This window comes from Medicago sativa, chromosome 2 (assembly GCF_051527215.1).
Source record: "Medicago sativa cultivar Bolivia chromosome 2, Bolivia_mono, whole genome shotgun sequence".
Lineage (NCBI taxonomy): Eukaryota > Viridiplantae > Streptophyta > Magnoliopsida > Fabales > Fabaceae > Medicago > Medicago sativa.
In genome coordinates this window covers 72,795,097-72,821,493 of record NC_140750.1, presented here as the reverse complement: position 1 = coordinate 72,821,493, position 26,397 = coordinate 72,795,097, and the positions used below count along the sequence as shown (strand labels likewise).

At 31.9% G+C, this 26,397-nt stretch overlaps 4 protein-coding genes, 1 long non-coding RNA gene and 8 other non-coding genes across 16 annotated transcripts; all 13 read right to left on the bottom strand.

The window, feature by feature from the left end:
* Positions 1 to 741: 741 nt before the first annotated feature.
* LOC146950487 (formiminotransferase cyclodeaminase-like protein) lies at positions 742 to 3,738 on the bottom strand. 2 transcript variants are annotated; one of them, XM_085746395.1, is made up of 3 exons: positions 2,959 to 3,738; positions 1,393 to 1,510; positions 742 to 1,251 (listed from the first exon to the last, which is right to left on the bottom strand). In XM_085746395.1, the coding sequence occupies exons 1-3, from the start codon at positions 3,350 to 3,352 to the stop codon at positions 996 to 998; spliced, it is 768 nt and encodes a 255-aa protein (XP_085602521.1). In that variant the 5' UTR covers positions 3,353 to 3,738; the 3' UTR covers positions 742 to 995. The 2 variants fall into 2 exon arrangements, with proteins under 2 accessions (XP_085602521.1, XP_085602520.1); XM_085746394.1 differs by having other exon boundaries at positions 742 to 1,510; positions 2,959 to 3,384; positions 3,643 to 3,738.
* Positions 3,739 to 6,001: 2,263 nt separating this feature from the next.
* On the bottom strand, positions 6,002 to 9,238 carry LOC146950486 (QWRF motif-containing protein 3-like). The gene is made up of 6 exons (XM_085746391.1): positions 7,704 to 9,238; positions 7,294 to 7,413; positions 7,084 to 7,200; positions 6,793 to 6,882; positions 6,501 to 6,608; positions 6,002 to 6,391 (listed from the first exon to the last, which is right to left on the bottom strand). Exons 1-6 carry the CDS (start codon positions 8,682 to 8,684, stop codon positions 6,296 to 6,298), a joined length of 1,512 nt encoding a protein of 503 aa, XP_085602517.1. The 5' UTR covers positions 8,685 to 9,238; the 3' UTR covers positions 6,002 to 6,295.
* Positions 9,239 to 12,397: 3,159 nt separating this feature from the next.
* LOC146950485 (protein TIC 20-IV, chloroplastic-like) lies at positions 12,398 to 14,488 on the bottom strand. The gene is made up of 3 exons (XM_085746390.1): positions 14,384 to 14,488; positions 13,522 to 13,610; positions 12,398 to 13,185 (listed from the first exon to the last, which is right to left on the bottom strand). The coding sequence occupies exons 1-3, from the start codon at positions 14,458 to 14,460 to the stop codon at positions 12,530 to 12,532; spliced, it is 822 nt and encodes a 273-aa protein (XP_085602516.1). The 5' UTR covers positions 14,461 to 14,488; the 3' UTR covers positions 12,398 to 12,529.
* A 2,354-nt stretch (positions 14,489 to 16,842) lies between these two features.
* On the bottom strand, positions 16,843 to 18,944 carry LOC146950484 (protein TIC 20-IV, chloroplastic-like). Of its 3 annotated transcripts, none has more exons than XM_085746388.1 (4): positions 18,784 to 18,944; positions 18,031 to 18,110; positions 17,480 to 17,741; positions 16,843 to 17,389 (listed from the first exon to the last, which is right to left on the bottom strand). In XM_085746388.1, the coding sequence occupies exons 1-4, from the start codon at positions 18,852 to 18,854 to the stop codon at positions 17,074 to 17,076; spliced, it is 729 nt and encodes a 242-aa protein (XP_085602514.1). In that variant the 5' UTR covers positions 18,855 to 18,944; the 3' UTR covers positions 16,843 to 17,073. The 3 variants fall into 3 exon arrangements, with proteins under 3 accessions (XP_085602514.1, XP_085602515.1, XP_085602513.1); XM_085746389.1 differs by having other exon boundaries at positions 16,843 to 17,386; XM_085746387.1 differs by having other exon boundaries at positions 16,843 to 17,741; positions 18,784 to 18,937.
* Positions 18,945 to 21,161: 2,217 nt separating this feature from the next.
* Positions 21,162 to 25,421, bottom strand: LOC146950475 (uncharacterized). The gene is made up of 3 exons (XR_015027543.1): positions 24,092 to 25,421; positions 21,557 to 22,209; positions 21,162 to 21,475 (listed from the first exon to the last, which is right to left on the bottom strand). It is a non-coding gene; the product is annotated as an uncharacterized LOC146950475 (long non-coding RNA).
* Positions 22,718 to 22,804, bottom strand: LOC146950483 (small nucleolar RNA Z103). The gene has a single exon (XR_015029385.1). It is a non-coding gene; the product is annotated as a small nucleolar RNA Z103 (small nucleolar RNA).
* On the bottom strand, positions 22,911 to 23,007 carry LOC146950482 (small nucleolar RNA Z103). The gene has a single exon (XR_015029384.1). It is a non-coding gene; the product is annotated as a small nucleolar RNA Z103 (small nucleolar RNA).
* Positions 23,760 to 23,843, bottom strand: LOC146950481 (small nucleolar RNA snoR8a). Its single transcript, XR_015029575.1, has one exon. It is a non-coding gene; the product is annotated as a small nucleolar RNA snoR8a (small nucleolar RNA).
* Positions 23,928 to 24,036, bottom strand: LOC146950480 (small nucleolar RNA snoR97). Its single transcript, XR_015029785.1, has one exon. It is a non-coding gene; the product is annotated as a small nucleolar RNA snoR97 (small nucleolar RNA).
* LOC146950479 (small nucleolar RNA Z278) lies at positions 24,127 to 24,249 on the bottom strand. Its single transcript, XR_015029556.1, has one exon. It is a non-coding gene; the product is annotated as a small nucleolar RNA Z278 (small nucleolar RNA).
* On the bottom strand, positions 24,387 to 24,476 carry LOC146950478 (small nucleolar RNA Z223). Its single transcript, XR_015029383.1, has one exon. It is a non-coding gene; the product is annotated as a small nucleolar RNA Z223 (small nucleolar RNA).
* Positions 24,863 to 24,948, bottom strand: LOC146950477 (small nucleolar RNA U36a). Its single transcript, XR_015029579.1, has one exon. It is a non-coding gene; the product is annotated as a small nucleolar RNA U36a (small nucleolar RNA).
* Positions 25,178 to 25,313, bottom strand: LOC146950476 (small nucleolar RNA snoR134). The gene has a single exon (XR_015029570.1). It is a non-coding gene; the product is annotated as a small nucleolar RNA snoR134 (small nucleolar RNA).
* Positions 25,422 to 26,397: the final 976 nt, after the last annotated feature.

Below are 26,397 nucleotides of genomic sequence, written 5' to 3'. Positions count from 1 at the left end.
GCAAAAATTGCATGAATTGTATGATCTTATTTTTTTTGTTTTGTTTCAAAGAAAAGATAGATCAGACTCACAAAAATTAAATACGGAGAAGAACGATCTTTGCCAGTTCAAATTCTCGTTCAACACATCAAATATTTTCATAATCTTTTACTATCTGATTTGCTTTTACATGCAGATAATTTTTTTTCCCATTTCTTCACTCAAACTCAATTTAAAAGCCTTTATTTCTCAAATCCATCTGTCATCCCTCACTTTAAAAGTTTCTTATAAAAAATAATTTTTTTGTATTTAATAACTACATCTCTTGTCATAACAAAAAGCATTCTGTCCTTTTCAATAAACGCTTAAAAAATTTGTTTCCACTTTACCTTTTTTTATTACTTGCCCAACACGTAAGCCCACAGAATTGAAATGGTTAATCCACTACTTGGATTATGCTTATTTTAAATAACACAAATTAAACCTATAATACTACAAATTTAAACCAACCATTCCATATTTGAAAAACAAACAAAACAATTGTTAAACCAGTAATTTTCCTAGGCACCCTCACCTAAACTGATTAATAAGATCAAAAGTTTTTTGGCTACTGTTGATGACGGATTCAGTGGTTGCATTGCAGAGCTAATTTTGTCTCTGAGATAAACTTTTCCATGTTAAGCTAGATAAAAAGGATCAATGGAAAAACACACAATGAAACAGATGATGTATGATTAGTTTGTAGATAATAGACAGAAAATATTAAACAATAGACCTAATTACGACGTTGACTTCGAACATGATTACATTATTATGACTTTTATTTTTAATATTTGCAATTGAATACAATTAATTAATAATAAGAATATTCTAAGTTGACACAAATGGTCGGACTTTATATGAAAAATTAGTCCATAAATTTTGCTTTCAAGGAAAGGCCAATTTGACACTGGAATAAAAATTCACCAGATGGAATTAACCTTCTCAGTGCATGAGAAAGTAATAATTTTGCCACATTAAATTCTCTCTTCAAACAGCTCCAAGTAACTTTTAACAATTTCTTCCTGTGAATAGTCTGTGTAGTATCCCTTATCAACAGAAATACCTTCTTCCTGTGCAAGTTGTTCAACTTCTTGTTGCACTTTCTCGCCACCAACATTCTTTGGATCCAACAAATTACAAGCTACTTCAATGATACCTTCGCCGTGCGTCAGTGCCATAGCCTGTACCGAAGCAAGTCCACCGCCTCTTCCACTAATCCGTTTTGCAATTCTGCGTACGGCGCTAATATCAGAAGATAACAGAGGGACATTGTAGTTATCAACCCATTTGGTTGCTCCAATGACCACAACACCTTTTGTTGGAATCACTTGAGATGGACCACTATATGGTTTCAAGGGCAAAGTGTCTGACCTTTGCACGCCAATCCACTGGTTTTCGCTAGAATTTGGTTTGAAATAACCAAATGTTCTTCTGACTGAATCAAGTTTCATCCCCTCTTCATGTGCTGCTCCGTATAAGAAAGTAGGAACTGCAGGGAATTTTGATGATCATTGATGTGCAACTGAACTAATAATTTAGAAATATGATCAACATGTGCTAATATACAGTTTCATAAATAATCACTTTTATAATGTATAAAATATGGTAATCATGTGTTCTATCGAAGAAAATAAAATCATGTGCAAACATGGAAATATCCAACAAAATGTAACCTTAGAATTAAGAAGAATTTAACATGAAGGCATAATTCAAATCTAATAATCAAGAGATAGTGATTTTGGTCCTTAAATGCAAAATCAACTAATGCGAGATCAGCAACTAAGACATATTCCTTTGTTAATAGTGGTGAAGGTTCCTATAAGGCTGGTGATTGATGACTTTATTCATCTTAGGAAATCTGTTGTTAATGTGAATTGTTCATTGGTTATAGATCAATTGCAACCCAACAAAAGGCCTAAGATTGGGAAGAAAGAGTTCACTTCTGAAGTATCATCAGCAGCATACTTCTAATAGATTAAAGATGATGTCCAGAAGCATACACACTGCAAATGTTAAGTTATTACATAACACACACTTTAGTGCTTTCCGCCTTTGTGCTACATGTTAGCTAGAAAGTAATATATTTCTTAGATTATTGCCACTACCAAAAAAGAATATGCAAGAAACCATATCAAATTTCACTGGTTTGTGCTTAAAGCATTTGCACTTTTGCATCAAGATGCCTTTCTGCTGGTCCTTTCAAAGTCTAACAAAAACCAAGAGTATACATGTTCTCAAAACTTATAAACACACAAATATGTACAAGTGAGGACAATCCTGTCTATGTTTTTAACTCTGCAGTGGCATAATTCTTCTACATTAATTATTCAACAGTGGCAATACTGAAGGAAGTGGCTCCTGGTAATTCATAGAACGTCGGTGAACTTATGAATACACAATAAGCACGGACTGATAAATTTTATGTTTTAAGCGAATCCTTTTGAAATGGCCAGAATTCTTTTTTTACCATGTCTACAGAAGTATCCAACTTTATTCCCAAGAAATAACATTCCCCTTTAGTATATATTAGAAAAACTAATAACCATTCACTAACATGTAATTATATAAGCACATACATCTAATTAGTAATTATATGTTACCAACTTGCATCTATGGGAATACATTCTAAGAAAGGTTTGGATGTTCTCGAGTAGAATTCATTTTGCTTTCAAAATTGATTTTAACTCAAAGCAACAATTTGGAGCTTTTGCCATACAATTGATTTTTAGACTCAAATTTATTGTCCAATTCACTTTTAGTTAGATTCCATTTTGCAGAATCAATACATTCAAAATCAATTTTTGTCGCAACAGAACCAAACACATAAGAAGTACTACGATGATACGACAAAATCATGAAATGTAATTAGACGTCTACATCATTAATACAAAGTTATTAAACTCATAACCCTTAAAATCATGCTATGCAACTACTAACCTTGCAAACTAGAACCCATGTCACTGGCTAGACACCTTGCAGCCCTAGCTGCTTGATCCAATGAAGCATCAACCAGTGGATGAAAACAAATATGATCAACAACACCAAGTCTAGGATGAGTTCCACTATGAACCTCAAAATCAATATTATCAAATGCAGCCTTCACCATAGCCAACACAGCATTTGTCAAATCACATGATGACTTTTCATTAGACACCGAATCCAATTCAGATACAAGAGTGTAACCAACTCTATTATAAGCCACATCTTCAAACTTGTTAATAATTGGTGCTAATGGAAACAACTTAGCAGCTTTTTCAATTGATTCCAATGCACTCTTGTTTCTGCTTTCTGATATATATACTTTGCAGCAACCTAGAATTGTCTTCAACATTTTTTTTTTTGCTTTTCACTTTGTAATTGGAACTAGACAATTGTACCATAAAACATGTTCCTTAATTCATTTTACACCACAAATACATCAACAAACAAAACCTTATCAACCTAGGTGGTCCACAATAGAGCATGTTTTACAACCATTGGATCAAGTGGGTCAATGGATCTTATAGTAAAATCATACACACCATATATGAAATCATATTAATAATAGATGAGAGTGCAAAATTTCAAATCTTTATAGTAAGAAAAAAATAACAGATTGAAAATAAAATAATACGAAATTACCTGATTCAGTTGATGTTGGGAGAAGAAACAAAGAACCTCAACTTTCACGAATCAGAAACCAAACCAAAGAAATTTTTGTTGATTTCTGCTAGTTACACCCTCTTAATTTCTAGTTACACCTCTCTTATACAAATTATAAATTCTAGGGTAAAATATATTTTTCGTCTCTACAATTATAGGCCATTTGAATTTTCGTCCCTGAGCTTACTAATCCTCCCATTTCGTCCCTGTAAAAGTTAATCAGTTGAAATTTCGTCCCTCTCCCCTTTTAATCACTGCCACGTCAGCAAATTACCAAAATGGCATGGGAATTGACGAAAATACCCCTGGCTTTTTTTTTTTTTGTTTTTTTCCCTTCTAAAATTTTTTTCCCAGTTTTTTCCCGAATTTTTTTTACGATTTTTTCTCCGAAAAATTTCAGTTTTAATTTTAACATTTTTTTTCCGAAATTTTTTATGATTTTTAATTATTCAGATTTTTTTAATTTAAAAAAAGAATTTTCAAAATTTTGAAATTTTTTTTAAGGAAAAAAAATAAGCCAGGGGTATTTTCGTCAATTCCCCATGCCATTTTGGTAAATTGCTGACGTGGCAGTGATTAAAAGGGGAGAGGGGCGAAATTTCAAGTGATTAACTTTTACAGGGACGAAATGGGAGGATTAGTAAGCTCAGGGGCGAAAATTCAAATGGCCTATAATTGCAGGGACGAAAAGCATATTTTACCCTAAATTCTAATCCCCAAATTATCCCTTCTCCACTATCTCTCTTGTCCATGTTCAAATGTAAAAAAATAAAAAAAAAAAAAAAAAATCTTACTTTCAATTATTTTGTGTTTTAGGTACCTAGACTCAATTTAAGTATGTTTACATAAATTTAGTTATGTTCCTTAAAAAATATAAACTAAGTTTATGTATCACTTATAAATTTTCAGTTTCTAAATCTTAATTAAACTCAATTCAAGTGTGTTTATACAAATTCAATTCAAGTACATTTATGTAAATTCATTTCAAGTGCTTTTACACAAACTCATTAAAGTACACTTTTGCAAACTCAATTTAACTACTCTTACAATTTCAAAAACTATCAACATGATAAAAAATTCACATGTAAATTGGAACATATATGTCAGCTCAGGGCTATGTAAACTAAATATAGGTTAAAATGAATAATTATTTCTATAGTAGTATACTAAAAAGAACATATTGTTAAAAATTTACTAAAATACTATGGAATTATCGGTTAAAATAAAATAAATATTAAATTTGTCAATAAGTAAAATTTATTTTCTCAGTATATGTAAAGTTATTTTCTCAGTATATGTTGAAACTCAGATTTTAAAACGTAGTGTTAGCATCTATCAAAAAATAAATAAATAAGAGTTTCTCTTAGCGATAAAAAAAGTGCTAGCAACACAACTATATATTTTGTATCCATTAGTTACAAAATTAATTTTAATAAATTACACGTAACAAACTTTTATAGTTTTTTTTTAAGGGAAAATTATGTAGTTGTTATGATTGCAACTATCTGAGTTTGATAAAGCATAAACTAAGTTTGAGTTTTTTATTTTATTTTTTTATATTTGGATATCATCTGTGCGCAACTGCAGAAACTAACTCCTCGAGCTGGGTTAAACCGAAATGGATGATAAAACTCTTCTTCAAGAAATTTAACATTATTACATTCCGAGAGATTCAAACTCAAAAACTCTAGTTAAGCTGGAAGAGATTCATTATCATCTCATTTTGAGTTTGATAAAGCATAAACTAAGTTTGTCTTTTATATATATATATATATATATATATATATATATATATATATATATATATATATATATATATATATATATATATATATGGATTTCCTTTGTGCGCAACTGCAAAGACTAATCCATCGAGTTGGGTTAGACAGAAATGGATGACAAAACTCTTCCTCAAGAGATTTAACATTATTGCATTCCGAGATTTGTATTCGATCCCAAAACCTCTAGTTAAGCCGAAAGGGATTCATTATCATCTCATTCAAGTGTTCTTGGTAAAAATTGCATTCCGAGATTTGTATTCGATCCCAAAACCTCTAGTTAAGCCGAAAGGGATTCATTATCATCTCATTCAAGTGTTCTTGGTAAAAAGTTTGAGTGTGATATATAGCACAAACTCATTTTTGAAAGGACAAATGTAGAAGTAAAATATAGTCTATAGGCACAAGATGTGCAAAGATTAGACCAGAAATATCACAATGCTTGTACTATACACAAGAAATCACTCCACCAAATATGACACTCCAGTTATATCACCAAAACTACAACACAAGCAGAACCTATATATAACCAAATAATTAAACAATCAGTGACAGATGTATTCCAATTAATAAGGCATGCATGTATTTAATAAACATTTCTCAAAAATATGGAGAAATAAAACTTAAGGAATGTGCATTAAAATGGAGAAATAAAACTTAAGGAATGTGCATTAAAATTAGTAAACTAATCCTACATGTTATAGGTTTGATCTGAGGACCATGTATACAGTAGAAAACTTGCAAAATAAGCAACATATGTCAATCTATATTTCTGTTTGTCTAAACTTCTACTTCTAGTTTATATGAAGATAGTCATATATGTCAGTTTTCCTGATCTATATCTACATAGAGACCTATAAAGTAATCCCTAGTAATAAATCCTGCAGTTGATATTTCCTTTGCCAACCTTCAAATTGAACCAGGCTGCACTTTACACTGCTTTCTTGAAGCTGCCAACATATATAGTGATAAAATCAACCATAAATAAATTAAAATGATTTTATCTCTAATTGTAATAAGCATAAAAGCAATGAATACAAACAATAATAACTAGTATACCTCAACGACAGATATGTTATGTAAAAGATCATAAAACTCTTCTAAGAGTTGCTTCTCTTGTGTAACAACTTTTGCCAATTCTGATAGTATTGCAGCAGTCTTGTCAACCTGTTGACAGAGAAAATTTTCCATATGAATGCAGCCCTCAGAAAACAAAAGATATATTTGGACACAAAATTTGACAACAATAGTTCAAATATATAGTTAATTACGTTCAATAAACAACTCGTTAATCATTCATTGAACCTAATTAACCACGATGTTTAGCGTCATTAACAACTTTGAAACTTACTGCAGGTGAAAAAGAAGTTAACATTGACTTAATGGAAGCTGTGAGATCAGAGGCCTGATGAATAGCAATGGATGTAAATTGTATGTTCACCTATAAGTTAAGCATAAGAAAAATCCTGTCAATGCACCATCCCTATCATATGATCACTTAGACTATGTACATACATATAAAAAATTTCAATGCACGTGTCTAGAGTAAATAAACATTTTAATGTTTTTGTAACGGTCGGTCAATTTAATCCCTTAAATCGAAAGATATCAATTAGACTCTTTACTCGACATGCCGATGTACCTTAGCACCTTCCAAAAGAGGAACTCTGCACACAGCAGAATGCAAACACTCTTTGGTGGCAGTAATTGTTGATACATGTTGCCTTTCCATGCTTCCCCAAGCTTCCAATAACTTTAACTGCCAAAAACAACAATAAATCAGTTAAGAATATTGAATTGATTACAAAAACAAATTTGGCAGATATTAATCAAAATTAGGTTTACTACTTACTTGGTAATATAATATAAAAGCTTTTTTCATTTCAAGCTTTTCTCTTGCAAACTGTATCTTCTTTCTCATAACATTATTTCTGAACTTGGTGAGACCATCCCAGACACATATCAAATTGCTCTAAAAATATTCATAAACCAAGATAATGTTAATTCAATTTCTCATTAGCTATAAAGATCACATAAAGAAAAGAGACAAAATGCATTTAGAATTAGCTTATTTACCAACTATCTTATAGCATAAACTTTGTTTTAACAAGATTATAAAAATAGTTAATGACATGATATCTTAGTAACCTAGTTTCAGTTTATTTCAACAAGTGTTCCGGACAACTTATGAAAACAACTTACAACTTACGGAAATGCTTATTCGATAAAAGTTCATAAAATATGTTAGACAAACAAGTGTACCTCGGCGTGGCGAGAAATGTTTGCATTCACAATTTGTGCTCTAGCATTTGCATATCGCCACTGAATCAAACGATTATCAAGCAAACGAAGCTTATGAACATCTTCATTGTTTCCAAAACCATTCGATGGTGAATTAAGGCCAACAGATTTTTTACTCTTGAAGAAATCAAAACCAAAATTGAGTAGTTTTTCAACTCCTTTCGCCTTTGTGGGGCTTGAAAACTCTGACCTCCCTGGTGACAAAGCCCACTGTGATTTCGAACTCTTGTACCCCGTAATCGAATTAGTCCTCTTCATCATCGGTTTCAACGATTCACCGTTCAAATTCCCAATGTTAGAATCAGAAGCTCCTCTTCTAGCCCTTCTCAATGTTGCATCACTCATCAACCTTGTAGGAACTTCCACCACTGGTTTTCTTGCCGGAGAAGCCAAAGCTTCATTGTTGGATTCGGTATCAGCAGAGCTAGTTATGCTTGAATTTCTCTTGAACAGTTTAGCATTTTCATCCAAGGAAAACCTTCCTGGAACAATGCCTGAACCATTATTAGAATTAAGAAGTTTCTTCAATGAAGAAGAAGATGCAAGTTTTCCTGTGAATCTTCCAGAACCACCAATTGCTCTTGTTTGATCATTTTCAAACGTTCTAATCTCTCTGCGACTCTTTTGTGAAAGAGTGAAACTAGTTTTGTTGTTGTGTTTGTGTTTGTTTTTCTCATTTTGTTCTATAATTCTATCTTCGGTTATGTGATCAGCAAGTGTACCAGACTTATTTTTCGCAGAAGAAGGCCAGAGTTGACGACGTAGAACAGATTCTTCAGCTATTATTTTGTGTCTCCTATCGTCTTCCTGGCTCCGAATCGATGACTTGCGTATCACGGAGGAAGGGGAAGGAAATTCAGTGGATTCTATGGAGGTGGAAGGCGAGGGAAGAAACCTTCTTTGTTGACGAGGGTTCACCGGAGAAGTGTTTCGCGCCTTCATCGGAGACAGAGAAAAGTTGCCGTTGCGTTGGAGTTGCCGGTGTTATTAGGGTTTTATATTGAGTCTAACTCGTCTTTACAGGTTTTAAGGTTTGAGCGTGTCACTTGGGTTTTATCAATATATTTGTTAGTGTTGTTGCTGTTTTGGCAACGGTTAAGAGTTGAAATGGTAAAATGTGTGTAATTATGAATAAATAATAATTTCGCCGGCCCTTAAAGTTTATTTATTTGTGTGGGATAGTGAAAGTTGAAGTTGATTGAGGAGAGTGGAGATGTACAATACAAATGGAAGAATTAGGCTTCTTCTGTTGGAGGGGTGAAAAAAACTAGATAATTTCTGTTTAGTTTTAATGTCTATCTGCCATTTGTTTGAAATTTCTAAGAATTGAAATGGCCTTTTAGTTAGTTGCTTTAGGCATTAAGTAACCCAATTGGTACTTGAAGCATTTTTTTTTATAACCATACTTCACATTATTGATATTTTAAAAGAAAATATTATTTTTATTCAAAAAGAAAAAAAAATCAAACTCAAAGACACATACATCATATAAGAATGATATATAGTATTGAGGTGTGTATACGTTTGATAACACATTTGTGTTAATCCTCCGGGCCTCATTCTCATGAACAATTCGTTCTTTTTTTGTTTTTGAAAGCAATGAACAATTCGTTCTTGGTGTAGCTTATTAACCATTTAATCTCAATTGTTTGGTTGATAATAAATTTAGTTTGGAAAACAAATTCGATTAATATTTTACAATATTAGAAATTATTTTATAATATTACTTTTGGAGGAAAATTATTTTATAATATTGATAATATAAAGAACTAGGTTGACAAAATACGTTTTCAATGACTAAATTGAATATATTCACCAACTTTATTTTGGTATCCTTTCTATTTTGGTAGGTGTGTATACTACTTTTTTTTTTTTTAAACTGACTCTTGTACTCTTGGTTATATGAGAACTTGTTGGTAATATCCCATGGATTTTTACTACCGGATGAAAGTTTGATTGGAAGATATTATTTTAGTTAAAATAAATGAATAATTTTGCAGGGGGTAATCCTATTATAGAGCTTAATTGCTTACCTAAATGTATGGTGGATGGGTCAAAACTTAGTTTAAAAGTTAAAAATGACCTTGAGCAAGCAACCTTTGGCTTAAGTTAAATATGCATACAGGCAAATATTTTCTCACTTTGACAACGTATAATTTGTAAGCCAGCCACAAAGTAGTTTGCATTGATGTTTTTCCTTTGTTGCTAAGCATACAAGTTTCTACTCTTAAACGAAAATTTGTTTCTTAGTTTTAAACATATAGAAGTCTTTGCAAAGCAACCATATAAAGATGTACAAATGTGACTATGGCTAGTGGCTACCATTTGATTATCAAATATAGTTGACTTTTATTAGAGATGTTATTCAACTTTGTTAGCAAACATTATTGGCCACCATTTTTACATTGTTAGCCAACTCCGATCATACATGCTCTATCTTATCCTGACCATCAAACGGTCCTAAAACTCAGTATGAAAGTTGTAGTATCTAACTAACATGTGCCATTGGAAAAATGCATCTGGTCTTGCAATGAATAGTAGTGGTACTAGTTGAAAATAAAAAAGTTTGCTATAATCACTAAGAAGAAACTAGAAACTATGAACTAATATTTTCCAATAGTGAAATTAATGCTATAGCGACCAAACATGTTTGACAATTTTCAAATTGTACAAGCATTTCTAACTCCAAAATTAAAACCTCAATTGGCTTTTGCATCTAAGGATCACTAAGCCTCTCAGCTCCACAAGTCAATAACGGTTTCACTGTTGAAATAGAGAATTGGGATGGTAATTGATGTATTCCCCCACATACCAACTGTGACTAATGTTTCTGAATAAATTTTCCACTAATTAGGTTTGAACTTTGAAGTTCAAATTAAAGCTTGATTCAAAATCAATGAAAGTTGCACCGTTGCAATAAGGGATAAAGACTAGATGTCATAGTTTCCACAATGTTGGACCTACATTTTTATAGGAGATAAGAATAAATTTTAAAGGATATTAAGAGTTCGAACTCCACCTTCAACAAAAACTAACAATACTAACATTTACTATTGTTTTAAAAAAACAGTGATATATGCGATTACATTCTTTTTTTTTTCTCCGTTCAACCAAATCAAACCCAGGCATCAGGATCAAACGGCACTCTTATAAAAAGCAGGAGAATAGTTCAAATATTTCTAGTATAACTATAAAATGTATTCATAAGTAAAGAAAATTGAGATAAACAAGGTGTCACATAAAGAGTCTATATTTTGATGTTCAAATAACATAATTATAGAACACATCTGACTCCTTGCAGTTAGAGATTCTCCGCTGTCAAACAGTCAGAACATTGGTGACTGATTAAGAACAGTAATTTCAATTAAAAAAATAAAACACACTAGGAGGAGAAAACAAGAAACTATGGTAGATGTTGGTTGTCCTCGTGAGCTTAGCTCAATTGGTATGAGCAATGCATAAAATATGCAAAGGTCCGGGGTTCAAACCCCGGCCATCACCAAAAAAAAGATGTTGGTTGCTCATTTCATCTTTGAATTTTCTGCCGATTTAAAAGCAAGATACAAACCCACTAGAGGGAGAAAACAAGACAAAACTATTTTACATAATTAAAAGAATGAAACAAAACAAAACAAAAAAAAAAAAAAACCTTTTCAACAGTATTACCTATTCTGACAATAACGCTACCAGAACAGAGAGAATCAAGATTCCCATATTCATCAAATAACCTAGACCGCATACATGATATAAAGCAGTTACACATGCAATCACTATTATTGGTTTCATCGTCATTTCATTAATAAGGATCCCAAAACTTTAGCTATTACTGGTTTCATCATCATTTCATTAATAAGGATCTCAAAACTTTAGCAATTGTGCCAATAATCTAATTTATTTTCTCTACTAGAAAGTTGGAAGTTGAAACTATAAAAGTCAGAGAACCAAGCATAACACTTCAAATAATACACAACCTTTTCGACAAATTCAACCACCACCCTGTTATCGCAAAATTACCACCGTCCATTGGTATCTACTATCTAGGCATATGACAGCAAGATTATCACCTATTATAGTTAATTTTCTCAAACATCTCCAATCTAAAGCTAAATTAACAGTACACAACCACACTAACCAGGGAGGTTTAAGTTTAATCACTTCTTCACTGTTATATCAGCCAAAACAGTCTGATATATGAGTGTCTGAAATCTGAATCTGCAACTCATCAAAAACCAGTGACCATTCTGTTCCTAGTCATCCATAACACCCAGATGCATGCATGCTCTAATCATCCATAACAACCAAATGCATGCATACCATGTGGATGATTGTGTTAGTGTTTAAATAACTATTTTATTCGCTCTTTTGTTAGAGGGCTGGACACCAGACAAATACGGTCAATTCCAAGACAGAAAAACGCAATACATGACTTAAACAAGTATAACGCAGATTTCGTTTGTACGCTTCGACAGGTTAATATAGTAGTGGATTTGAGCAGTAAGAATATGGACTAACACTAAGCCATTCTAGAATTTTTGGTATGACAAAATTTATAGGCAAGTTTTACAAAAAATACTTATATACAATGCTCAAGCTTCTAAATTTTGGCATGGCAGGGAGAAACAAGAAAAACAACAGTGCAATTATTAGAATCCATATCAGAATTTCAATATCCCTTATAACTTTATATAATAGAATAAAATGTCAACTACAGTCTACAAACAATAACATCAATCCTTCCTTTCACTGCAAAACCACATATAGTTTACAAATATGCTCTTGACTACTTCCTAAAATGGCCGTTGGAACCCTCCTATATTAAGTAGGGAATGAAGGAAAGCTGATTCGCTAATAACAGGGATGTTCGAAAATGTACCAAGAAGAGCACATCTGATAGAATGCATGATTATGACAATATATGCCAACGCCACACCAGCCCAATAATACATCCCAAGTGTTCCCTTGAAGTGTATCAGTGGCATGAAATTGCTTGCAACCCATACAATCTGCAGAGCAATTTCCAGTAGCATTCCCATCATTACATGGAATCTGAAGATAATGGGGAAGTCCCTATTTTTCACCACTACCATGATAGCCAAATAGCAGTATAATATAGGGAACCAGGTTGGCAATCGGTTGACAGCTCCTGGGATGTAAAAGATCACATTTTCAAATAATTTGAATTTATCAAGCAAAGGTTCTAGATAATACCCAGCAGCAGACATCTGCAATGCTATTAGATAGGGTATACATGATAAAGTTCTCCACCACCATTCTGGCTTCTCAGAATTTGCAGGGATTCGAAAACCAGACCAATGGTATATATATGCTAGTGGACGAGTACTAGAACTGCTTCTTCGGGAGGTTGGAGCACTGAGTGAGAGGTGACCATGGTTATCAGTAAACAATGGAGATGAAACAGCTGTGAGTCGTGTAGCTGATTTTCCTGAAATAAAAATAAAAATAAAAATGGGGAATATAAAAACTAGAAATAAGTTTTGGCCACTGTAGCCAAAAACCACATGCAATTTGAAAACAATTTTGGATTTAGATGGCACATTGCATAAATGTCTTCATGGCTTAGCATCATATAAAGGAATTGTTAAGACAAGTTATGAGCCTAAGATCAATATACAAGTTTCATGAATCCTCCTATTTCATTATTATTATTGCAGTAAGATCTAATAATATTTCATCAAAATCATATTAAAGCAACTACCTACGATTAAAATTGACAGATAAATTCATTAAAATAATGTTAGTAAGTATGACGCATAATTACCCAGAGAACTGCCTGCTAGAGCTGTGATGGCAAGATTCTTTTTCTTCACGTTGAATGAAACGCGTCTTTGTTGAATCAAATCTTTATTCCTAATCAAAAATCAAATACATTTAAATTGTGATCTTTAAAAATTAAAAGACAAACAGAGGATAACCAAGGAAAAACATACACAACTCATAACCATAACAACAACAACAACAATAACAACAAAGTAGACAAACCTGAATCATGAGACAAACATCTATAAGTTGACAAAATATCTTTCAGTAAGAACATCTTTCAGTAAGAACATACACTTTCAGTAAGAACATAAACAAGGCACGTATTCTCAAATCCAACTGGTAAAGTACCTAAAGAGTAAACTCTAAAACCCTGTAGCAGATACAATTCTGATCGAAGATGTGTTCGTGTCTGACACGTCAGGTTGGGTCAGACACAACACATACACACGTGATAACTTTAAATTATGTGTTTTTCTTAAATTACTAACGATGTCAGTGTCATGTCTGGTTATTTCATAGACTAAAGGGTATGACCTATTAAAACCTCCCATAAAACCTAACGAACAGAGACAACATATCTTCCTTAATTTCAAATTAAAATGAACAATAAAATGAACAAGCAATTAACACATGATAAGATATAATAATACTATCTCCAGAATTGAAAAATAACAACATTTCACAATTTGATTGATAAGATAACAAGCATGATTTTCAAATGAAAATATAAAAAAAGAGGATTGAATTGAATTGATGAATCGCAAAAACCAGAGTTGAATTGAATAACACATGCAAAACACGAATCATACAAAATCAAAAGAAAACGATAGAGTTGTAAAAGAGAAAGAAAAGGTAATTACCGGAGAGAAGGAAGGCGGAGAAGAGAAGCGTAGGTGGTGGTTGAGGCGGCGGCTGCGGTTAATTGACCGGCCATCATCGTCTTCTTTCTTCTTCTTCCTGACTCTCGATTCTTCCGTTACCCTTACCCACCTCTTTTTATATTATTATTATTCTTTTCTTTTCTTTTTATTTTATCTTTTTCTTTTCTTTAGTTTTTTTTAGGAGGACTTGTATGTCAGAAGGCAGAAGCGTTGCCTTTTTCTGTGGAAGGATCTAGAGCTTCAATGCCCTCTTTGAGGCGGTGCCATTCGCATAATTTTAAAAATGGGAAATGATTTATTTTTTTAATACTATACTATTTTTTTACATAGAAGACAATTTTATTAGTGAGAGTCCGACGATAAACTATGAAGAGTATATTTGACTAAATAATGAGCAATTTTGTTGGTTTCACATCTAACATGCTAAAAATTTGGATTACAAAAACAAAAATTAAAACTAATATAATCTCCAATAATAAAGTCGATATAGTTTGGAAGATTGTTGGTGAACATTTAACGTCGTGACCACATTAGAAGCATATGATTCTCCTATAAGATTCAGAAAAGACATGTCTTTCGCAAATTTCAAACTCTTTCACATAGCTAAAACTTCGGCAACCTCTAAATTTGGTAATGAAAAGATTTGCTAGCAACTAATAGCAACGACAACACGTTCATCATCTTTCACCACAACATTAATACCCTCTCTATTGGAACTAGTGCAACAAATTAAGCTTATAGAAACCGCAAAAAGGAGGTGTCCAATGAACATCATATATTAGCAAAATTGAACCTCCACTTAATGTATCTAACAACATCATACTAACACTCTTAAAATTTACAATAGATCTTTGTGTCTTTTGACCAGTGACAACTACATCAACATCGTCCCCCCTCAAAACTTTTTTTATAATACTACTCCCTTTGTGTTAAATTAGTTGTCGTTTTTGGGATTGAGTGTGGTTTAAAAAATAAAACTATTATCCATGTTGATTCAAATAATAAAATTTATATTATTTACTAAAACATTTTTATTAATTATAACTAGCAAAGTAGGTGTGCGGAGTGAACATTAATAACTTCATCAATTGCATCAGAGGGTTTCATACTGGTTTCATTGAAACAAGCGTAAAATCGTACAACCTTGTCGACTCGTCACTGTTCACACTAAAAAATGGTTCGGATTATATAATCTAAAAACATCCAAAAAAAACAAATTATATAATTTGAACTTATACAAGACTGTTTTAAAACTCGTACTTCGTAGGGTAAGGGAAATTTTGGATTTTGTAATCCTAAGTAGTTGTAGTTTATTGCAACGGAGGAAAACCCAAAATTTTCAGGGTTCTAAGTGATGTAACACCGTCTGGGTTGAAGGATCAAATGGACTAAATCAAACGTCGACTCAATCACGGAGACACAAGGATGGTGGATGGTGTTGAGTACCTACGTCCATCAACCTACTCAACCGGAAGCGTTATGTGTTGGTCTATATGGCTAGATATTCACCAAGTTAGAGGGGGTGAATAGCTTTTTAAAAGATTTTCCGGAGTTTTGATAAAAACAAGTTTTAATGAAATTGACTATTGGATTCGTGCTCGAACAATCACAATCAATGAATCAAAAAGACAATAATATGTGAATTAAGATTTAATCTCAGAATTGAGAGATTCACGATTCAAATCTTATTAAACAATCAAATGTTAATATTCCTTGAACAAAGTACAAAACAATATACAATTTCAAACCAAACCTATATGAACAAAATTACTAAGCTGTCAAATTAAAAAACACAATACAAGTGAAACTGAATAGATGTTAAAATCAATTGATCTAAACAAAGTGTTTAAACCTAATTCAACGAATTAGACAATTTTCAATGAAAACTACTTAGATCAACACTAGCAAATTATCCTAACAATTATTCAATTAATCACATGCAATAACTAAAACTAAAGAGAATAGGGAAAGAGAGATAAGACCGATGTTTTTATAGTAGTTCGCTCTTTCTCGTCCTCGCTAGAGCTACGTTTACTCTTCTTGATGAAGTACACCTTCACCAAGGTCATCCACTAAGTAACAAATGTTGATTACAATGTGTTTACAAGAGTTCCTTGAAATCAAACATAATTCTTCAACCCCTATGCAAACACTCCCCCAAACTTCAAGTAACCCTTGAATTTGGCACAATGGGGATGCCTACTTAGCATAGTGCTAAATAGGGGAGGACTCCCCATTGTAGATGTTCTAAATGCCTCAACCTAATGAATTAATGTTCTTTGCTAACCAATTTAAGGCCATAACTAACCAAAAAATCTTAGAAAGCTAACATTGAACCTTATTAGATTGTTCGGTCTTACAAAATGTATAGGAAATTTCTGTGAAAAATACTTACGTACATTACTGAAGCTTCTAAATTATGGCATGACAGGAAGAGATAAGAAAAACAACATAACAATTATAAGAATCCGTATCAGAATTTCAATATCCCTTATATATCTATATAATTGAATAAAATGTCAACTACAGTCTACAAACAATAACTTCAATCCTTCCTTCCACTTCAAGACCATATACTCAACTCATTCAATGAATCTAAAATGATGATTTTTGCTTATGATAGATAGTGACTGGAAGGTGTAAATTACAGATATGCTCTTGACTACTTCCTAAAACGGCCGCCACTGGAACCCTCCTATATTAAATAGGGAATGAATGAGAGCCGATTCACTAATAACAGGAATGTTAGAAAATGTACCAAGCAGAGCACACCTGATGGAATGCATGATTATGACAATATATGCCAACGCCACACCAGCCCAGTAATACATCCCAAGTGTTCCCTTGACGTGTATAAGTGGCATGTAATTGCTCGCAACCCATACTATCTGGAAAGCAGTTTCCAGTAGCATTCCCATCATTACATGGAATCTCAAGATAAGGGGGAAGTCCCTATTTTTTACCACTAACTCGATAGCCAAACTGCTGTATAAAAAAGGGAACCAGGTCGGCAATTGGTTGATAGATGTCGGGATATAAAAGATCAAATTTTCATTCAAAGGTTGTAGATAATACCCAACTGCAGACATCTGCAATGCTATTAGATAGGGTATACATGATAAAGTTCTCCACCACCATTCTGGCTTCTCAGCATTTGCAGGGATTCGAAAACCAGACCGATGGTATAAGTATGCTTCTGGACGAATACTAGAACTGTGTCTTCGAGACATGGGAACACTACTGAGTGAGAGGTTACCATGGTTATCAGTAAAGAATGGAGATGAAACAGCTGTGAGTCGTGGAGATGAAACAGCTATGATCGGTTTAACTGATTTTCCTGAAATAAAGAAAAATAGAAATAAGTTTTGGGCAGTATAGCCAAAAATGTTGCATTTAGATGGCACATTGCATAAATGTCTTCATGGCTTAGCATCAAATAAAGGAAGTGTTAAGACAAGTTATGTGCCTATGATCAATATACAAGTTTCATGAATCCTCCTATTTCATTATTATTATTGCAATAAGATCTACTATTTCATCAAAATCATAACCAAGCAAGTAAAATTGACAGATAAATCCATTAAAAAATGTTGGGAAATATGACGCATAATTACAAAGAAAACTGCCTGCTAGAGCTGTGATGGCAAGATTCTTTTTCTTCCCATTGAATGAAACGCGTCTTCGTTGATAAATCAAATCTTTATTCCTAATCAATCAAAAACCAAATAAACATAAATTGTGAGCTTTAAAATACAAATAGAGGATAACCAAGGAAAAACATACATAACTCATAACCACAACAAGAAAGTAAACAATTATGAATCATGAGACAAGCATCTCTAACTTGACTTATGATCGAATGTGTGTTCAGTGTCCGACACGTGTTCGGGACACACACGACACATATACACATGTATTCAATTATGTTTTTTGTTTGTTTGAAAAAAAAGCAAACTAGTCCACCAAAATTAGCATTCCTAAGAATCTTATAAGAGGTCTTAAAAAGAGCAAACTTCAAAGTATCAAGTCAATCTAAATGGATTAGTAAATTCAATTATGTTTTTTTTTTGAGAGAAAATTCAATTATGTTATTTTCTTAAAATTATTATTGGTGTCCTGAATGTATTTCATGGACTAACATTTAAAATTTACTCTCAAGTAGGTAAGACTAAGAATTGACCCATGATAAGATATACTATATCCTGAATTAAAAAATAGCAACATTGACAATTTGATTGATAAGATAACAAAAACCTGTTAAATTCAATTTGAGTAGGGTTAGAAACTTTGATCGTAACAATAACAAATATTGGACATGTAACACATGCAAAGCACGAATCATTCAAAATCAAAAGCGTTGAAAACGAAAAGGTAATTACGGGAGAGAAGGACGATGGAGAAGAGAAGCGTGGGTGATTGTTCCGGCAGCTGTTAATTGACCGGCCATCATCGTCTTTCTTTTTTAGTATTACAAGAGGGTTGTGTTGTCTCTGCGGGTGTGTTTGGAAGAGAAGTTGTCAAGAGAGAGTATCGGAAGAGAAAAATAGGTCAGAAGTCTAGTAGATTTGACCTATTGTGAAGAGAGAGTATAGGAAGAGAAAAATAGGTGAGAAATAGAGTAGATTTGACCTATTGTTTGGTATAAGAGATAAATAGAGAAGAGAGAAGTGTGTTAAACTTTTAAAAAGACCAAAATATCCTTACTAAACTTTAATATACAATTTTATTATATATGAATTAATTTCTTATAAAAATTGATATAATTTTTTACATTAATTTAATTAAGAAACTAAGTAATTTTTTTACAAAGAAATTTGATAACTTATTTGCTTAATTAATTATTTATTTACAATTTAGTCGGTTCTATTTCATTAGTTAACTAAATACTAGTTTAATTTTATTTATTATAATAAAAGAGGATTCAAATAAAGAGGTAAAGGCAAGGGAGAGTTGCGTATTAGTTTTTGTTTTTACCAGCTACAACAAAAACCATGAAAACAATACAATAGTGGTAACAAAAAAAAGGACAATTCAAGAGAGAAATAAAACAGGCATGGGTCCCACCATATTTGGTCTCTCTCTCTTCAATCTCTATTCTCAACCAAACAGGAGAAATTGTTTCTCTCTATCCAACTTCTCTCTTTCTTATTTCTCTTCTACCAAACACAGTGGTACATGTATAAGTTACAAACAATATTTTTAAAAAAATCTTGATTAAAATTATTTAAATTTTGATTAAAATTATAGGTATATATAATATATATCAACAATATAACAAATATATCTTTAAAAAAATATAACAAATATAATATAAATTTTTATAAATCTTTAGTAAAAAAATATAATAATTTTTAAAAAAACAAATATAATATAAATTCTTATCTTTATTAACAACCTCAATAAAATGGCCAATAAAATAAGTAAATTAAATAATTTTCTTTTTTGGGGGGATAATTAAGTTAAATAAGGATTTCTTTGTAAAAAAAGACGAAATCAAGTTAAATAATTTAAGGGATAATTAAGTTAACTAAAGGTTTCTTTTTAAAAGAAAAAAAAAGTAATTAAGTTAAATAATGATTTCTTTGAAATAAAAAAATAAATTACGCTCACCTTTCTCAGAAAGAAGTTTAATTTATAATATCTTCCTCTCTTATGTTAAAATATTCTTCCATCTTTGCTCAAAAAAAAAAATTCTTTCATCTCCCCTTTTAAGCAAAAATATTAGAAAAAATTGCATCCTCCTCGTTGAGAGAAGGTTAAATTTACATTCTTCTCACTCTAATGTTAAAATCAATACATTTTTTATTATTTTTTTTTGACACAAAACAAACGACATTCATTCATTCAAATTGATAGAGTACATTGATGCAATACAAATTCGCTAAAAACAAAAAGAATGAATCTGTAAACAAACTCACATCATCCATGTTAATAGCATAAAACAGCAAAGTACATAAGCCTACAAATATGACTATATTAAAATCTCTGAAATATACATGTCTCCGGATCTGCAACGTTGATAACACCAAAGTCATTGGTTGAATTTGCACTTGATCGAAGCTGATCTGACAATCTGAACCGAACAAACACCTGAAGAAGAGAGAAAAGACAAACGTCGCACAAAGACGACAAACAAAACAGCGTCGCACTAAGACGACGAAATCACAAAATGAAAACCTAATTCGATGCGAAAATCACTTATTTAAATAAAAGGGAAGGAGAAAAACGATTTAGAGAGGTGATTAAACCACCCCTTTTTGGTTCTCGGGCTAACTTTATGTACCCCAATTTTCTATTTATCCTTTTTTCTTAAATAATTTTTTCTTATTATTAATATTTTTTTATTTTTAATAGTATATCAACAAAAATCTAACGCACACTAGACAGTGAAAAGAGTGGATTATTTTATTATATTCAAAATTGAAATCATGTTTTTATTTATTTTTGATATACAGTATCATTAACATATAATTTGAAATATTATTATAAAATATGATACAATGCAAAATAAATTAATTTTTTAAATTACTAAACAAATGAAGGATAATAAAAAAATGTATTTTATATTCTAAATTATGAAGTTAATAATAAGATAATCAATTTTTTATCATTGACATTGAAATTAAATAGAAATGAAATATTTTTTCAAGAATGGTGGATCAAAATTTGTAGATATCATAAAATATGTATTTATATAAAAATGGCGAGTGAGGGGGACACGACCGCCACCTTCACGGCACTACAGTGCCCTCCACCTTCACGGCACTACAGTGCCCTCCGTTTCTCCATTGATCCTCTCACTCGCAACTCTCCCTTCGTTCGCTCATCATCTCTATATCTTAGTCCTTCACTATACAGTTATAAACACTAACCATAAGTGTAGGTAAATTTGTCAATGTCCTCGTTCAATTTCCCTTTTCACATCTTTAAAATCCTAGTGTGTTGGTTCCATCTCATCCTAGTGTGTTGGTTCCGTCTCATCGTTGTTGTTGTTGTTAGGTAATTTGGGTTTTGAGTTGTTTTCACCTTCAATCATAACCCTATTCAAACCTTTTTGATTTTTGAAATAAACTAAAACCATATATTTCCCACTTGAATGAAAGATATTTGAGATTATGTGGTTGTTTGATAACATTTGATTTTTGAAATAACTAAAACCATATATTTCCCACTTGAATGAAAGATATTTGAGATTATGTGGTTGTTTGATAACATGAAAATTGATAAAATATGATTTACATTTATTAAAACTTAAATGTATTAATAAATTTTTGTTTATTTTTATGGAGGCAATTCCATACTTTTTGGTCTGATTGCGTAACTGCCTTATGAATTCATTGAAAGTAATCTACACCTGGGACGATGGAAGTTCAATGTTCCTTTGAATTAGAGAGATATACGTAGAAAAATAATAACTACATAAGGAACTTGAAGGCAATATGAAACACATGTTGAAACTTATTAACAAATGATATTGTCACATGACAATGATGAAAGTGTGTTTTGATTTGGAGTATGTGGGTAGAGCGAAACCGAACAAACAATGAAACTTCTATACAAACATATCTAACTACAAGAGAATGCAAAATTGTCACATCTGGTTCTCTGTCTTCCACAAAATTACAATCCCACTCCCTTCCTCTATTCAGCAATTAGCAGCAGCACCCCGAAAATCTCCATATCAAAATCTTATGTCTATCAAAATAAAAATAAAAAATTAAGTTCTTATCTAAGAAATTTGTTAGACATGTTGTCATCATGTCTTGTCTTGTCAAGTTAAACTTCAATATTTTTGTGCTGCTACCCTGCATATAATTTCCAATACACTTGGTAAAATGTTTGTTACTGTCTCGGATAATTGAAAGTAAATGTGAATAAATTCCTTCAACAAAAAAAAAAATTGTAAAATAAAATTCATTCCAGAAAGAATAAATGTTAAAGACAAGCCAAACTTGCTATCCACATGAAATGCAGTGCAAGCATTAAAAGTCTGTCATTCGATATATGGAGAACAAGTTAAAAAGCAATTGAGTATAGTCATTGCTAAAATAAAAACTATACCCCTTGCTTAATCCTCCAAAATTAAAAAGTACTTCTGAGTGTGATGATCATGCAAGTTAAAAAAAAATTCAAAATTTACAAACCATAAAAATACTTCAGATTCGATCATCTGGGGAAATAATCATCAAACCCATTGTACAATATAAATTACACCACATTGATATAAACATATATCATGCAAGATGCAAACATGTTAATTCAATTATGCCAATCTACTTTTTAATTTTGGGAATTTAATAATGCAAATATGGATCAGATTATTTATTTGGCTTGATTTCTCCAAAGAGAAATAAAATCGCACAGTATGTTCAGCTTCGATCATCTGGGGAAACCATCTAATAATAAAAACTAACTACAAGACTCTGTCTCTAATATCAACAATAAACATAAAAATATTACAAATAAATAAATCAATAATTTTGAGTACAAAACTAATAATGCAAAGATGGATCAGATTATTTGGCTTGATTTCTCTGAAGAGAAACAAAATTCGCACAGTATGTTCAGTTTCGATCATCTGGGGAAATAATCATCACATCCAACTTACAATGCAAGTTTTCAATTGAAAGTCAATTTCGACAAAATAAATAAAAAACAATGCAATAAAAAACACTACAATGTAACTAAATAGTGAAATTACAGCATCAAATTCTATATTACACAAAAGGTCAGCTGATAATCAAAACTCACAATATCTAGAACATTGGTAATCGGTATTTTGACACATGCTTTGAAAAGGAGAAATGTATTTAATCACATTAAAAAGAAAGGGTCTTGTTAACCAGTGCCCGGCACCGGTTAAGGAATCTATAAATAAAATTTTCTGTCTTGGAAATATAAACTGTCACTTTAATGCTTAACCAATGCCTAAAAAGAATGATGTAATTAACAATGTGTGGAAAAAGAATGATGTAATTAACAATGTGTGGAAAAATGTAAACTATCATTTAAAAGTTGAATACAAATTATTTTTATAATATGGAGGTGTGCGTAACCCGAATCTCATATATTTTGAACAGGGCTTTAAACACCACTCAATCTATATGAGGAGTTAGTTGGAAACAAAGCACTCACGATGTTAATAATGCTTTGAAAAACAACAAATTACTCCCTTACATGTTTATATGTTCAAACCATATTCAATATGGAGTAATGTTAACAAGTGCCGCCAAAAATTTTGTACAAAAACATTTTGATTTTAAATAATTGAATTTCCAACTTAAAAAGTGCCGACAATGACACCCGTTAACATTTCCAATAATATAAAAAAAAAAAAATTTGATAGAAAGAGAGTGATGCTCATATTCTATGGGTGTATTGGTGTCTGTCATGCCAATGGCATTCAGTACGAGGAATTGTTTATAATCATCACAACCAACCTCTTTCTATTAGTAATTAAATTCAAGATTAATAGTCACAAACTTATGAGTTATTATAAATGCACAAGATCAAGCTTATAAAGAAATGTTGTGCTGTTATTTAACTCCATTCTCGTGGGTTATCAAAAGATGAAGCTGATAGACAACACTAAATCTCTGAGTTTGTTCAGACTCTAAACCATATCAAAAAGGAAAAGAGTATAGTTAAAACTCAATAAAAATATATTAAAACCATATAATTATATACCTGAATTCAAAGGTAATAAACGACAAGACAAATGAACCTCAGTTTAATCTCTTTATGTCATTGGAAATGTAGCAACACCAAGTAGGTTCACCCTGCGAACAGGATCTTGGGTTAACTACAACCTCAGACAAGTTGGATTGTTAAAGAACATCATTGGTACAAACAAAACCAGAACACACAGCAGAAAATTAAACTTTAAACTAGAATAGTTAAATAGTTAAATTAAACACAACCATAAGATCTTAACCATTCTAATTCAAACTATGTTTGAATTCAAAACAAGAAAAATAATTGTGTAAGGCTCAGAATATATTACAGCTCTATCAATCACGATTTTTCAGAAGCAGAACTGGCATTAAGCTGAATTAATTCTCCTCATAGCCACTGATAGATTTAATAGTTAACAACAGCACTAAAAATTAAAGGTAGCTAAAAGGCATATTAATATCAAGAAAACAAAAGCTAAATAATTTATACATATCATTTCACAATGGAAATGAGGGAAACAAACAAGACCATGATATATAATATGGATGCACTGTGGTGTGATGATATCTATTCACTGAACTGATCATCTATCATTTCCATTGGTAAAGGGAGCAACATCGGGACATACCAAATGCAAATGTTGCTTTCTTTGCCCATGAGAACGATGAGATGATAGTAAACATTTTAGCTTTAGGGTTAGGACAGGGCAAACTCTAAATGAGTATTATGAAAGTAGTTAAAATAATGCAATTTCTAACCAGAATTAATAATAACATAAAAATTTGGCTCATATTAAGAAATTCAACCATTGATTCCGATATACTTCATTGTAAGACCTCAGAAGCGCGGATAATATGTAATCATAGCCAAAAATTAGGTTTTCACAAATCAAAATCATACAAAAATAAATAAGTTGTGGCGAATTTTTTTAGAGGCTTATACATCAATAGGTTAAAACCACCACGTGAAAACCGCCAAAGAATCAATTTGTGCCTCTATGACTAGCTTTGATTTTCATGGAAATTTTATTGAAAACAAGCTAAAGGTGTAGTGAGGCAAATTCAAAACAATAAAGGTAAATTGGAAAATTGAGATTTAAGATTTAGCCATTACTTTGACACACAACAGCCGTGAAAACTAGGCTGAACTGCAACACGAATGGCGAAGATCTAGCACGTGCTTAGGGCTTTCGAGTCATGAGATATATCAGAGAAGCCCGGGAGGCATCGTGCTGAGAAATTTAACGAAAGAGAAAGAGAAATAAAAAAAAAATTAACCTAAAATGCAAATGTTTGTGATGAAATGCAATTCTAGATCTAAGAACTATTATGGATCGGTTGTTGTGAAAGAAGGGATGGTGCGTGTGAATTTATAGAGGCGCATGAAACCCTAAAACCCGAATTTTTATGAACCGGGTTGGTACTGATTTGTTCAAAACGTTTTGAGCCCTTTACCCGAAAAATAAGTTCTGCAGATTTGACTAAACAAAGGTCTAAAGATACGAGTGATTTAATTTATTTATTTTTTTTTATAAATTTTAATTTTATTACAAAGGCAATAGTTATAATTTTTGTTTAGTAAAATTAAATGACATTCATTCATTCAAATTGATAGATTTCGTTCATACAATAAAAATTAATAAACATACGTTGAGAGCATAAAACAACAAAGTACACAAACATATAAATATGACCATATTCAAATCTATGGAATAGTCATGTCTCTGGATCTACACCTTTGACGGCACCAAAATCATTGATTAGATCTGCATTGGATCGAAGATGGTCTAACGATATGAACTGAACAAGACATGAAAGACAAGCAACGTCACACAAAGACGACAATCAACACAACGTCGCACTAAGACGACGAAATCAACAACAACAAACACTAAATAGATGTGAAAATCACTTAGTTAAATAAAATGGAAGAAGAAAAATGATTTAAAGGTATGATTTAGGGTCAAAAATTGATCCTAAACCACAACTCATTCACTACAAGGAATATGACGATTTGCCAGGGACGAAATCTCTAGCAAAAGTGCTAAAAGTCGTGTGAAATAGGAACTTGACAAGGGTTTTGTCAGAGGCAGAATCCTTGGTAACCCCACACTTCTATAGTTGTTTGATAAAGCACTGACACCCATAAAAGCATGGGGTAACCCCTCAGAAAGTCCTTGGAAAATAGCGCCAACGACCTGCCATCCCATGTGTTGGTGTCTCAACATTTGAATTTGATTTTCCCACTTGCTGTTTGCAGGGGCTTGTGTGATTTGCGAGGGGCAAACCCCTGTTTTCCCCAAGGCGTTTCCCGCCATT